At 34.4% G+C, this 15579-nt stretch overlaps 1 protein-coding gene across 3 annotated transcripts in view; it reads left to right on the forward strand.

Moving 5' to 3' along the window:
• Positions 1 to 15579, forward strand: part of ATF6 (activating transcription factor 6) — a 285089-nt gene that overhangs the window by 52624 nt on the left and 216886 nt on the right. For all 3 annotated transcript variants that reach the window (XM_079136634.1, XM_079136633.1, XM_079136635.1), the window contains exons 8-9: positions 9870 to 10055; positions 10896 to 10987. In XM_079136634.1, the coding sequence (XP_078992760.1) occupies positions 9870 to 10055; positions 10896 to 10987 (278 nt within the window). The remainder of the gene's footprint in view (positions 1 to 9869; positions 10056 to 10895; positions 10988 to 15579) is intronic.

The raw sequence follows: 15579 nt of genomic DNA on the forward strand, positions 1-15579 counted from the left end.
TGTACCAAATATGTCCAGTAAGATTTTTACACTTAGCTTCTGTTTTTCTGCTTTTGAAATAACTAAATAAGATTTCATGTTATCTTTTTTTTTTTTTTTTTTTTTTTTCATCTTTGAAGAAAAATCTGAAAATAGGAACTGGAATGGGAGTAGATATTTTCAGTATTACTTTACTTAGTTTATCAGAGCAACTGTGAGGTGCATTGCTGATGGGATTAAGAATTTTTGTCTCAATTTATAGCTGCAGGATATTTCTTTTTATGGAAACTACATTTTTATGCTATATTATAGCTTACAAAGAACCTTTGTGTCTGTCACTTATTTCATGTCTGTTAGTTATTTCATCCTTTTCTCAATCACTTGACATATTATAATTGAGTTAGAATTCAAGCTTTGGTCTTTTCTCAGTTCGTTGCTGATACCATTACTCTGCATTCCATTACGGGTCTTTATTGTAGCCATGATATAGTGGAAACTCCAAATTGTCTAAGTCTTGAAACTTGCTGTTTCCTTTTCCCTCCCTATAAATGTAGTTTCCTTATTATAAAAATAAAGTCATAACACTCAGTTTTTAAAAATTAGGTCAGCAGATAGTTTTAAGTCAAGAAGGCCAAAGTTTTATATAAATTGACATTATTTGAACAATTTGGTATTGTAAAACTTAAGAGATGTCAAATAAAACTTACAGTAAATCTCATCCATATTTTATGACATAATAGTCATTATTATGCTCTATATTTAAGTATTTAAGTATAATTAAGTATATATATTTAGCGTCAGGCTTAGAACTGTTTTGTTTTGGGATTGGATGAGACCTTTAAAGGACTAACAGATTGGCCTTAAACTTTTTTGTCCATAATCCACTGTAAGAAATGTTTTACGTCTCTCCTGTACATAATCTCATGAAACAATGAGCTCTCACAAAATATAAAGCATTCTGTTTTTTTTTTTTTTTTTTTTTTTTTTTTTTTAATTCTAGCCTATGCTTTTCTGTCAAAATTTTAAGGGTATATTGATTCACTAAACTGATCCTGATATTGGGATATACTATTCTGATGTAATTCTCTCTTTTTACTAATGTGTAAATAGATCTAAGGAGGAAAAGTGATTTTCCCAAGTTCTTTCAATTTCCTGCAATGCTAGGTCAAGAATTAAAGATATTTGGTTTCCAGCAATGTTGTTTAATGACTTAATTACCATTACAGTTGTCTCCCCTTATCTATGGGGGATATGTTTCAAGACCCCCAGTGGATGCTTGAAATCACAGCACTGAACCCTATATATGTTTTACTTCTCCTATACATACATACCTATGATAAAGTTTAATTTTTAAATTGGGCATAGTAGGAGATTAAGAATAACATCTCTACTCTTATGTTTTGAGGCTATTGATAAAGTAGGGGTTACTTGAACACAGCACTGTCATATCATGATAGTTGATGAGAACCCACATGACTGCTAAGTGATTAATGGGTAGATCATGTATATAGCATAGATTCACATCTTGGATGGCATAAGATTTCATCAAACTGCTTGGAAAAGTACTGTTTATTTCTGGATCTTTCCATTTAGCATTTTCAGGCTATAGTAGCTGCAGATAACTGAAACCATGTATAAGGGGGGACTATTGTATTTTTACAGAGTTATAACTATTATTTCCAGGGACATATGTAATATGGTTTAAATATGAGGTATCCCCCCAAAACTCATGAGACAATATAGCAATATATCAAATGATTAGATTATGAGTGTTCTGACTTAATCAGTGAATTAATCCATTTGATGGCATAATGATTTGAAAGTACTGCTTTACTGGATAGTAACTGTTGGCAGGTGGGACATGTCTGGATGAAGTAGGTCACTGGGGGCATGCCTTTGTGTCTTGCTATCTCTCTCCTTCCCTTCCTCCATGAGGTGAGCAACTCTGCTGTGCTCTTCTGCTATGATGCTCCACCTCATCCTGGGCCCAGAGCAATGGAACCAGCTGACTGTAGACTGAACCTCTGAAACTGAGCTCAAAATAAACTTCATCTTCCCAGTTGTTCTGGTGAGGTATTTTGGGCACAGCAATACAAAGCTGACTAACAAAGAAATTGTTACTGGTAGTGGGGTCATTGTTGTGACTAAACTGACCTTTGAAACTAGTTTGAGGGACAAGTTTGAAAGCGTTTGGAGATGTAGGCTGGAGAAGCTTTAGAATGTTGTAAGCAGAGTTTAGTGGTGATTTTGATGGGAGCTTATAAGATTTGAATGCCAGTAAGAATGTGGTAAAGACTGCTCATAATGTGTGAGAGAGAAATGTAGATTTTGTTGGATTTTGGGCTGGAGGCCGTTTGTGTTACATTCTGATAAAGAAGCTGTCTGTATTTTGTCCATGTCCTGAGACTTTGTGTTAGGCAGAATTTAAAGGTAATGGACTAAAATCTGTTGGAGGAAATTTAAGGCAGCACAATATTCAGGCAGTGGCATGATGTGGATATTGCTGGCAGGTTTTGGTAGGGTTTATTGTGAGAGCAGCAGAAAGCAGAGTGGCAATTTGACCAGTAAAGTGAGTAAAGAGAAGTACTTTTGCACAGAGACAATAGGAAAGAAGTCAGTAAAACCACACCCATACCTGGTTTAACCATGTAGAAGTGAAAACTCACTTAAGAGAGCTTGAGGGTACCCTTCTCTCTCAGGGTTTTTTTTTTTTTTTTAAGTTTTATATATTTATATATATGCAGGTTTGAGAATCAAACCAAGTGCTTTACTCATGCTAGGCAAGCGCTCTACTGCAACCCCCTATCAGGGATTCTTATGAAGTTGTTTCACCATGCTTAGTCACTCAGCTACTCAGAGACCTTTGAGGCACAGTCCAAGAAGGCCTAGCTACTACTTGAACCGACCACAGGGGCGTCATCCTCATTTTACTGGTTCTGCGGACATGTAGGATACTGGACTTAGGAAGTCATAGAGGCTTCCACCAAGATGTCAAAGAAAGGCCTAGGAGGCAAAGTGTGGTAGGGTCAGAATCTCTGCAGGCAGCCCCTGAGAGGGTGATGTGTGGAGATGTGTGAAAAGGAAGCCAAGCTGCAGTGGAGACCCCTAAGATTAAGAGATGCTAGTAACATGAAATTTATGCTGTCTGTGGCTAGAATCAGGCTAAAAGAAAGCCCACATGAGCTGCAACCAGCAAGACCAAAGGGGAAGGGCTACCCATTTTGTTTGGAAATCACATCCTGCCACCATATGCCCCAGATGGTGGAGCTGGAGCTATAGCAAATGTTTGCCCGGCTAGGTTTTTGTCTTGCTTTGGTCCTATTCCTTCTTTCTTTGCTCTTGTTCTTTCCTTTTGGAATTTGGATGTTTATTCTGTGCCACTGTATTTTGCATATGTAACTTGCTTTGGATTTTTCTTTTCTTTTTTTTGTTTTTGTTTTTTGCTTTTGATTTTTATAGGGGCTCATAGCCAAGAGTTTGCCTCAGAGGAGACTTTGGACTTGGACTTTTGTGCAGTTCTGAAACTGTTAAGATTATGGGGACTCTTGGACATAGACTAAATATATTTTGCATTGTGAGTTGGGCAGGAGCTTTTAAGAGGGGTGAAATGTTATGTTTTGAATATGAAGTGTCCCCCAAAAGCTCATGAAACAGTGTAGAAATATGTGAACTAATTAGATTATGAGAGCTATAACCTAATCTGTGGATTAATTCACTTGATGGATTAATGATCTGAAAGAACTACTGTACTGGTTGGTGACTGTTGGTAGGTAGAGTGTGACTAGAGGAAGTAGGTCACTGGGGGCACGCCTTTGGGTTTTATATTCTGTCCCTTGCACCTCACCTCTAATTTTATGCCATTATGAGGTGAGCAGCTTTCCCTCACCACGTTGTTCGGTCATGATGTTTACCTTACTTTGGGCCCTGAGTGATGGAGTGGCCAACCATGGACTGAACTTCTGAAACTATGAGCTCAAAATAAACTATTCTTCTTCTAAGTTGTTCTGGCCAGGTATTTTGGTCACAGTGCCCCACATTGACTAAGACAACATGAAACAGAGGAGTCATTAACTGAAGGTACAGGAAATTGTTCTGAAGATCTTTTGAAGATTCCTGTGTACTGGACTCTGGTCCCTCTATTCTTCAAGAGGCTTTGCCCACAATGTGATTTTTCAAAGAGCATATTCCTGCCTTTGCCTCTGTATTAGTTATTCTTTCCCTTCATTCAGAGATGAGATTAGACAAGGCAGTATGGATTTAGCAGAGACTTTGTTATCTTTTCTCATTCTGAAAATTATACTACATATCAGAAGGCAGTCTTTGTTCAAAAAGAAAGAAGGAAAGAATTTTCAGGGTGAAGATTATTACCTTGACTCAAGTAGATGGTTCAGTTTACCAGTTGTGGAACTTCTTTTTAACTTTTGGTAAATGGAAACTGGTATATGACATACCTACAAAAAATGATAGCGTAAAATGAAATTTTGACTGTCTTGAAATTGAGAAGAATAGAGGTAGTATAAGTCTAAAAATTTCCCTTTTTCTGCTTTGAATGAGTCTTGGAAAAACAAAGTAGTATACTGAAGATTCTTAACAGAAGTCAAATTAAAATATTTACTTGAACATTTAAAATAGAATGCCACAAATTAGGCAAGTGGCACCACTGTCTGAGGAAAGCTAAAGGAGCCAGGAGGCTTTGCATATGTCCCCAAAAGTGATCTCTGGGGAATCTCAGCCGACTCTTAAGAGTAGATAGGAACAAGGTCAGTTTTGACCAACTTGGTCTTAAACACCTGGCAGGAGAGTATAGCCTAAAAGCACAGTCCTACATGGACAGGTCTACATGGATATTTAAAAGGAAAAACATTTAAAATGTTTTTTTTTTTTTTTTTTTTTTTAAATGTAACTTAAGATGTACGCTTGTATCAGCTCTACTAACAGTAAGTAAAACTAGAGGCTATAAAGGAAGGGTTCTTGTATGACAGTGCCTAATAATAATGATGAGTTGCAAATTTGTCTTGAGTTAATTTGAGTCTGATTTCATAGACCTACAAATTTTCCTAACTTCCTACATTGATAAACTTGATCTGTTTTTCACTGGCAAGATTTTAAATTACTGCTCTCATGGTACCGGCTGAAATACTAATTACTTTTGTGCTAATTGTTTACAAAAAATTAATGCTTTGCTTTCTTGTTTATTGTTGGCTTAGCATGATGCCTGCCATATATATGCCTTGTCCAATCACCTGCCATCTGCCACTGTGGACCTCCGGACTGCTGTGCTGAATGCCCTTAATGATAGAGAACAAGGACTTTGGGTCACTTCTCCCAACTTCACCCCATTTCAGCAGGAAGTAGCTTGGAGATGTCATCGCCTACTTTCCATTAGAAATGGAAGCTAGAAATTGACAATGAGGAAATGTTACAGGGATTCACTTGATGCTTTGACTGTATCCCTTGTCATTTTGAAACTTACATGGTTTTTTTCTTTTTCCTAAAATACTCATCCCTGATCTTTTCCCTAACCTTCTCCTCCCTATCTTTTCCTTCCTGATCTCTCCTCCCTAATCTCATTTTCTTTGAATCACCTCTTTGAAAAACAACCCTATTCCTGCTGATGGTCAGAATCACAGACTTTGGGGTGAGAGTCCCCTGTGTTTCTCCTTTACTAGTAAAGCAATAAACCTCTTTCCTTTTTCTCAAAAAAAAAGCCACAAGTTAAATTTGCCAACTAAAATTTGATTTTAGTTATGCATGGTTTTTAGAATGTATCCATAAATGTGTTTACTAGTGTATGCAGTAATATATGTTATGTAACTTAGAAGAAACGTACATGGAAATTTATTTGGCTTTTAAATCTATTTAACATAGACTTAAAAGTTTATTTATTTACTTATGTCTGATGTGATGAAGAGGTAAAATTTCTTCTTTATCTATCAGTTTTAAGAGCAAAATTCAGTCAAATGAGGTTAGGACTGATAGAAAAATGTGCAGCAAGCCAGTAATTACTATATGATTCACCAATTATCAATACCTCTTCTGACTTAAGTTTACATGACACATTGGAATGTATTTCATAGCATAATCCTATTTTAATATTACTTTAACTTATAGTCAGTTCTTTGAAGCTCATTTGTTAGCATAACAGAATCAAGAGTCAGGATAATATATTTTATAAAAAAGGATTGTAATATTATTTATCAGTTGATAGAAATCTAAAAATTTGAAACTTTTGACTTTTAAATTGATTCAACCCTCAAAAGGAACTTCTACATTTGCGAAAGTTTTCCTTTTACATAAGTTTTTCTCACATTCAATTAAATGCTTCTTTAATAAGCAAAACACCACATTTTATAGTACAGTGGCACTCAAGGGAGAATATTTTGTAGCTGTGAAGTTTTTTCTTTTGTTCTTTTTCCAAGGCACAGTGCTTGGGGGAGAGATGTCTGAAGACAGGGTGATGAGAAGCAGGGACAGGCCAGCTGTTTGCTCATTTCATTATGTTTTAGCTCATCCAATATGCCAATAGGGAAGATGTGTCAATTGATTAATGGGTCAGAGTATTGATTTTATGTTGTTATATTACTAACAGAGGAAAATAAGCTTCTGGATACAAGCAGTTCCACGAGTCTCTATTTTCAAACAGGCACATAATTAAAGTAACCACATAGTTCATTGAGGTTAGAGTTCCATGCTGTGATACAAGTCTCTCTTATTTGTTATTTAAAAGCAGGACAGAGCCATTGTATAAAGTCCATTGGGCCTGGAGTGAACTGACCTTTAACCTTGGCCCTTCTACTCTCTGTGAATCCAATGATGAGGCTTAATTTAAGGAATTTTGAAAATTATAGTAATTTCAACAAGTGGAGATGATTTAAATATTTTATGAATCATTAAAATATTCAAAATACTATAGTGTTGTTCTCATTGCATGCCAGAGATGTATGTGCAAAAATCAATTTGCCAAACAGAATTACAGAGTAATTCTTTTTTTTTCTTATAGAGATAAATACCCACCTTCCCTCAAACCTCCTTAAACACCAATCATCCACAGTATATGTGTGTTTAGTCTAAAAATACATACCTTTTTTTTGGCCTAGGAAGTATGGAATAATTTAAATATAGATTCAGGTAGTTGAACAGAGCTCGTTGGATATCAAGTCAGAAGCCTATGTTTTTGGCTCATGTGGTTTTCATTTATACTGTCTTTTCACTCTGTTTTTATTGGTCTTATTGAGTATTTTTAGGACTACTGTAATGGCTCTTTTTCTATGTGAAAAAAAATGAATATTTGACCACAGGTGGTTTTCATTTTTTTTAGTAAGAGGCATATGGGTTGACAACCTTTGAAACTTTAATATTGTATAATATGCAGGTGCTTTTATTGTTTATAGAAATTCCTAATTCTTATTTGAAATTTATTAAATGGTGTGCCATATCTGTATGCCTCCCCAGATTCTATAGTTATGTGGCCTTTAAAGAAAAGTTGCCTTTTATTTAACTTTTAGTATGAATTCTTCTATCTGGGAACCTTCTTTTTTATGTACTTGTTCCGTGCTCTGTGTACTTCAGCACTCTGGTATTAAGTATTAATTATAGGCACTGGCATTGTCAGGAACTATGACAATAATTAAAAATAACATTAGATTGAACAAAGTGGTATTTTCCAGAGAATAGTTTAAAGTTGGTGAATAATCAATTCATCATAACTTTGCCACTGCTGTGTGTGTGTGTGTGTATGTGTGTGTGTGTGAGAGACAGAGAGAGCACAAGCGCGTGAGAGAGAATTACTAAAGAGTGAGATAGTTGGATAGTTGCTACACAAGGAAATTTTTATAGATGATGATCGTAATCATATAATCAGCATACTTGTAAAGTTAGAAAAAATACTCTTTTGATAGGTCATATAACATTTCTTTTCCTTGTAGGTTATGATTGAATGATTGTTGACAGTACTTGGTGCTGGGAGATCACAAGATCTTGTGATCACGTGGTGGTTTGGCATACCTGTTTCTAGGAAATGTATTTGGATGGGAATTGTGTTATTATTTTAAAAGAAATTGATATGAAATTTTTAAACTTTACTGATTGAGTTATTCCACCCCACAGTGGAATATTTAATTTTTAAAGTCCATTCCAAAGTACATAGAAGTCAGTAATTCATGCATCTGTGTACTTAACACTAACCAATTTAAATATTATTCTTTATGCTTTTTACGGACTTAATTTTGTTACCTCTTTCTCTTGCCCCCTGGCAAAAAACTAGACCCCCCCAATGCTATAATAAAGGTTTCTACAACTTAGTTAGAAAACAACAAAAGTAACTTTGTTCAGTTAGTTTTGATTATGGTAGATATTGTGGGTATTAGTATCAGACATGGTTTTGGTTTTCAAGGTTGAAAGTCTAGGTAAAGTGAACATTCTTGAAATAGTTGAGACCATAGGAGTGTTCTGGTATATCTTCCAAATTATAAAGGGGTAATAGATGTTCAGAGAAAATTTAAAAATCAGATAAGGATAATTGAAATTTTAGAGGGACTTTAGAACAAAGTCAGTAGAGGAAATGACATCCCAAATGGGAAAAAACAGTTGAATAAAGAAATCATTTAGACTTGCTTGGATAATATTGATTAGCCTTAAGTGAGAAGATTAGAGGATGTAGCATAAATAGTTGTATAGTTAGTGCAGAAGGAATGGTTAGGTAGGAAGTGGTCCCATTAAGGAAGGTCTTGAAAGTAAAAGAGGGTAACTGGCATGTATGACTAGCTTGTCTTTGAAATGGATTAGTAACATAAATATTTGGAAGGTTATTTTAGAAATGGCAAACAAGATAAAATGGAAGACAATTCAAATAGGCATCTATCACAGTAGTCTGGGTAAATTTAATGAGTGCCTGTGTTCAGAGAATGTCAGTGGGAATAGAGAGAAAGGAATAACTAAGAAAGAAAATTGGTCATTAGCATATATTTCACACATATTTGGTAAGTGAATGAAGAATTGGGAGGGGGAATGAATATAGGGAATAAAAGAAAAATAATAATGATCACTTCTCCTTTGTATTCTGAGAGATACTATTTAGAGAAGATGGATAGATTTTTAAAAAATCTAGGTAGAGGGAGATGTGTTCAGTTTGCACATACTGAATTTGAATGGATTTCACAAGTAGAAGTAGTCTTATAAGTAATTGGATATATGGCTTTGGAGCATAGTCAATTAATTTATGGCTGGAGATGTTGATTAAAGATGTGTATTGTTAGTCCTCTGTATCTTTGGGCTCCATATTCATGAATTTACTCAACTAAGATAGAAAATATTCAGAAAAATATTACTTCTGTATTATACATGTATAGACTTTTTTCCTTGTTATTATTTCCTAAACAATATGGTATAACGACTATTTACATAGGATTTACATTATGTTAGATATTATAAGTAATCTAGAGATGGTTTAGAATTTTCAAGAGGATGTGAGAAACTAAACCATTATATGCATTTTATATAAAGGGTCTTGAGTATCTGCAGATTTTGGTATCTATGCGGAATCCTGAAACCAATTCCCCATGAATACTGAGGAGTGACTGTGTATACATATGTATTTAAAGGAACTTTCTAAGGGAGGGTCTAAAGAGAAAATTGAAAGATCAATAAATAAGCTTTAGAAACACTTGAGAAGAAATTATTTAACATTTAGGTTTTCAAAAGCCTTATTTCATCTTTTGATTTTTTTTACTTACTTTGTTTGAGCAGTACATTTTAAAATCTGTTTGAAAATAACCAGTAACCTATAGTTTGAACAAAGTTGTTTAAAAATAATTGTTAAAATCAGTATATTCTGATCTATTTTGGTCTGATTCTAAAATCATAGTTTTTTGATTCTTCCTAACTTTTCCTAGATTGCTGTGCTAAGGAGGCAGCAACGGATGATAAAAAATCGAGAGTCGGCTTGTCAGTCACGCAAGAAAAAGAAAGAATATATGCTAGGGTTAGAGGCTAGATTAAAGGCTGCCCTTTCAGAGAATGAGCAACTGAAGAAAGAGAATGGGTCACTGAAGCGGCAGTTGGATGAAGTTGTATCAGAGGTGAGTGTGAGTGATGGAGCCTGCTGAGATGGGTTAAAGTTTTTTTCTTACAAATAAATTAATAAGCTTTTACATCTTAAGTGGTATAAAACAATACTGCCAGGAAAACAAGGGTACAGTAAGTCCAAAAATATTTTCAGTAAGGATAAAAAATTTGAAAGATGATTTGTATTTTCCAATCTATTTATAAGTCTTCTCCTTTTCTTGGGTTTCTCCTAACTCATTACCTTAGTGCCTTCTAAATTCCTGACTAAATGAATCAGATTGAGACTCCTGAATAATTCTTTTAAAAAAGAAAATATAAAATAAAAATGTTATCTTTTCTATGTCTACCTGCCCACTATTTTTTTCCTTTTGTTGTCATTCTGGTCCCAACATTGTCTCCTGTTCTGTTCATGAAATATACTGCCTTAGGATATCCCACTGCAGTGCAGTTCTGAACCAAATAGATGCCTGTGCAGTGAGATTTCTTACACTGTTCTCTCTTAACCCCTGAGCACATGGTAACCTCCAGTGTGTTGTTGAAAATAATATTTAAAAGACAGATTACAGAAGTGTCTCAAATTTCTTTGGGAATTCATAAAAATATAAAAGTATTGAATTCTTTGCTCTATTTTTTCTCTTTGACTTCTCTCCTTCTCTCTGTTGGAAAAGAAAATTTGGAAGGCTCTATTCTAGTTTTTTGAAAAGAACTATTTCTCAACTTTGAGTTTTGTTTTTGTTTTTAAATAAGAAAAAGTTTTCATATAGCTCATAAAGAGGAAAGTTTTTTTCTTAGGTGTTGCTTTTTGTGAGATTCATATATAATTTAATTGTATTTCATATTGTCATTTTCTTTAGAACCAGAGGCTTAAAGTCCCTAGTCCAAAGCGAAGAGCTATCTGTGTCATGATAGTATTGGCATTTGTAATACTGAACTATGGACCCATGAGGTAAGTGTGTAGCTATTTGTTTTGGATACGAATGTGAAAAATTGCAATACTCATTATTTGTTCTTCTTTAGCTCTAGAAATAATCTATAGGTAAACTGATTTGTTTAGAACAAAATCAGCATCTTAGATATGTAAAGAATAATTGGACAGGAGCCATAATATCTCATGATCCTGCTGGGAGAAGAGACATATGAAAAGATAACTATGGTATGTTATGGTGAATATAATTATAGCAGTGTGAACAAAGTACTGAAAGAATATAAATGAGAGTACAAGTTCTTAATATAACAGTTTATGACATACTGATGGGTACACAGTACATTTTTGTTGAATGACTGACAAGGGAAATCCCTACTGGGGAATCTGAATCTTGAAGTGTGATACCAGTTTGCCAGATGGAAGGTATTGGAAAGACATGTCAAGTAGGGGAAACAGCATGTGTAAAGTCACCATGATGAAATGGGATGATGTTTCCAGAAAAAAGTGAAAAGTTCAGTGTCTCTTACGCATATAAGGAGTATACATTAGGCTATATAATATATAAAGGCTCTGGGAATTATGTGGAGCCAGATAAAGAAGGGCACTTTTATACAATGAAGCATCCCTAAGTTTTTATGCACAGGGTAACATAGTCTGCTTTGTGTATTTGGGAGATGACTGTGAAGGTTGTACTGAGAATGAACTGGATCAAAGGGAGAGTATTGGCAGAGAGAGCATTAGAATACCATTGATGTCTTTCAGGTAATAAATGAGAGTCTAAACTTCAACCGTGGTTATGAAGGATGTGTATCGGGGTACATCTCTGATATAGACTCTGAGATTTAATACCTGTACAATTGGGGACATGAGGGTGAAAAAAAGGGAAATTAGGACTGGAGTTGTAGCTCAGTGGTAGAGTGCTTGCTTAGCACATGTGAAGCTCTGGGTTTGAACCTCAGCACCACGTAAAAATAAATAAAGGTACTGCTACAACTAAATAAAATATTTTTTAGAAAAAGGGAAATTAAAGATAATTTCAAAATTTCTATCTTAAGAGACTGAGTGGTGATATAGTTATCTGAGGTAGCAAACAAAAATGGACAGTTTATGATGACAGTGTTTTTATTTTTAGCATGGGAAGTTTGGGATAGTGACTGAATACTGAGATTACCATTATAGACAGATAGATAGATAGTGGTAGTGGAGTAAAGGAGATTATCCAAGGAGAACAGGTAGACAAAGGAGAGTAATAAGAACATGAACAGTAGAACAAGAAAATCAGACTATACAAGGTTAGGGATAGAAGCGAAGGAATAGTTTTCTGAAGCTAAGGTAAAAGGAGTTTCAAGGTGGTCTTGGGCAATGGTATCATATTCTGCTGAGAGTTTGGGAGAGGTAGAAAATGGAATTTGGTAATTAATAGGTCAGTGGTAGTCTTGACAAGCAGATTTATTAGGCATAGACATGGAGTCTAGATTGAAGTTGGTTGAAAACTGAAAGGAGCTATGAGTTGAATTATCTCTCTCTCTCTTCCTCCTTCTCACCCTCTCTTTATTATTAGGCAGTATGGGGGATTGAGTCCAGGGCAGCTTTACTGCTGAATTAAACCCCCAGCTGTTTTATTTATTATTTTGAAATGGGGTCTTGCTAGGTAGCCAAGGCCAGCCTCAAACTTGTGATTCTCCTGCCTCAGCCTCCATAGTAGCTGGGATAATAGGCATATGCCACCATGCCTGGTGAATAATCTCTTTTTTATTAATGAAGTTACTTATGAAGATTATCAAGCTGTAGAAGACTAGAGAAAGTAGTGTAATGAACCCACTTATACCTATTATCTATCTTCAATAATTACCAACATTTTGCCCGTTTTGCTGAAAAGTCTTTAGGAAGTCAAGACAGTGAGCATAGACTGTCCTTTAAGAACTCTGGGGAAAAAAAGGTGGTAAGAAAATGGCAGGATTAAATAGATTCTTTTTAGGATAAAACAAATGTTAGCAGATGGTCATTTAGCTTTTGGTTACATTTTTAGTGAAATGTACTTCTTAGAAATCTTTACATGTTTAAAACTAATTATATTATCTTCCTTTATTTTTCTCCCCTTCTCCACTACCCGGCAAACCTGCACCCAGACTTACTGTCCTAATTCTATTGTACATATTGAAAGGTGATGTCGCTGGTCTGAATGCCTTTCCTCAGATATATCTGACCTATGTAGAGTGTAATGAAATTCTTACTGCCTAAGATTGTTGGCTCATTTTTGGATGGGTGGGTACTAGGGATTGAACTCAGGGGTGCTTTATCACTGAGTCACCCCTTTTTTATTTTGAGATAGTGTCTTGCTAAGTTGCCCAGGCTGGTCTTGAACTTGAGATCCTCTTGCATTAGGTTCCTGAATTGCTGGGATTATAGGCATGTACCGCCATGCCAGGCATATGTTGACTCTTTTTTTTTTTTTTTTTTAAGAACTGTATTATCAATTAAATCCTTTATCTTTTTCACAGGTTTGATAACCAGCTTAGGTAACTCCCATTTTATTTCTGTATAGGTAGTTTTTATCTGAAAGCCAAATATAATTTTATATTAAATTTTAAATTTTATATTAATTTTTTTTTAAATTTAATTTTAAATTAAATTTTATATTAAATTTTATATTATTTTATCTGAAAGCCAAATATAATTTTATATTAAACTTTTGTTGTCATTTGGTATTGGTACAACTGTCTAGAGCATTTAATATTCTATCATAGAATCCCAGAGACCCATATACTGTTAAATTAGTGAATTAAGATAATTCAGTGTGAAAAGGTCATAAAATTCTGAGTTCATCTATTTTTGAAAGTTCATACTGTACTAGGCATGTTTTATAGAATATGTACAAGAAACATTTGGAATAAACATTTGAATTATTAAAAATATTTTTATTACATTCTTCATTATATACTATTGACATTTTGCCCATATTCTTCATTTAAAGTTATTTTGACATTTTAATTTGTGTTTAATTTTTTTAAAGGTTAATATTATTATAGTTTAGTTTTTTTCTACCTGGATTTTTCTTTTTTCTTTTTTTCTTTTATAATTTGTTCTAATTAGTTATACATGACAGTAGAATGCATTTTGACACATCATACACAGATGGAGCATAACTTCTCATTCCTCTGACTGAACGTGGTACAGAGACATATGGGTAGTGTGATCATATATGTATATAGGATAATAATGTCTGTCTCAATCCACTGTCCTTCCCATCCCCACACACCCTCCCCTCCCCTTACTCTCCTCTGCAGAATCTAAAGTTCCTTCATTCTTCACTACCCCCCAACTCCCCACCGCATGATGGATCAGCTTATCAGAGAAAACATTTGACCTTTGATTTTGGGGGTTTTGCTTATTTCCCTTAGCATGATATTTTCTAGCTCCATCCATTTACCTGCATTTTTAAAAAAAGTTTTTTTACTTTATTTGTTCTAATTAGTTATACATGACAGTAGAATGCATTTATACATTTTGATAGATCATACATAAATGGAGTATAAACAAAGGAGAAAAGAAACATGCTTAGCTAAGCTTTATACTCCTTTATACTTTAGAAAGTTGAAAATAAATTCTGCAAATAAACGGAGCTAAATTTCTGTATAGTGAATACCAGGAAGGTTCAAAACAAAGCATTTTATACTGGTATTTCCCATTACCAAAGACTCCATGGCTATAGGACATTTGATAGAATGTCTCCAGCTACACTCATGACTACTATTCTAAGCTGTCTCTCTCTTTGAAAAATTATTTACATATTTAATTGATACATCATCATTGTACATACTTAGAGGGTATAGTCTGATATTTCAATACATCTATACAATGTGTAATGATCATATTAGGCTTATTGGCATATTTGTCACCTGAAACATTAACTGTTTGTGCTGAGAACATTCAAGATCCTGTCTACTAGATATTTTAAATTATACAATTAATTGTTATCAAACACAGTTAACCTACTGTGCTATAGAATATTAGAAGTTATCTCTCCCATCCAATTATAATCTTGTACCAAATAACATCTCTCCTTCCCTCCTCCTCCTCCCCAGCCTCTAGTAACTCCTTTTTGACTCTACTTCTGTAAGATCAACTTTTTTTTTTTTTTTTTTTCTTTTTTTGTGGTACTGGGTATTGAATCCAGAGGTGGTTAACTACTGAGCCACATCCGCAGCCCTTTTTATTTATTTTTTTGAGACAGGGTCTCCCTAAGTTGCTGAGGGGCTTGCTAAATTGCTTAGGCTGGCTTTGAATTTGTAATCCTCCAGCCTCTGCCTCCTGAGTCGCTGGGATTACTGGTGTGTGCCACTGCATCCAGCTATGAGATCAACTTTTTAATTTCAAGATGTCTTTTATTTATTAGCTTTTTCTATTGACTTCTATCCTTTGACTTTCTTCCGTAGCCTGTTGAGGAAAATAGAACCATAGGTTTTACGTATTATGTTGTATTTAAATATGAGATTTTAAAGGTTTACTTTTAAACCATTAGTAACCCTACCCTGAAGATTCTAACTTTCATGATTGCAGAAGTTGCTCTTTTTCCTGTTTAATGTATTGTAATATTTTTAAAAATTATTTAT

This window comes from Sciurus vulgaris, assembly GCF_902686455.1.
Source record: "Sciurus vulgaris genome assembly, chromosome: 1".
Taxonomy (NCBI): Eukaryota; Metazoa; Chordata; class Mammalia; order Rodentia; family Sciuridae; genus Sciurus; species Sciurus vulgaris.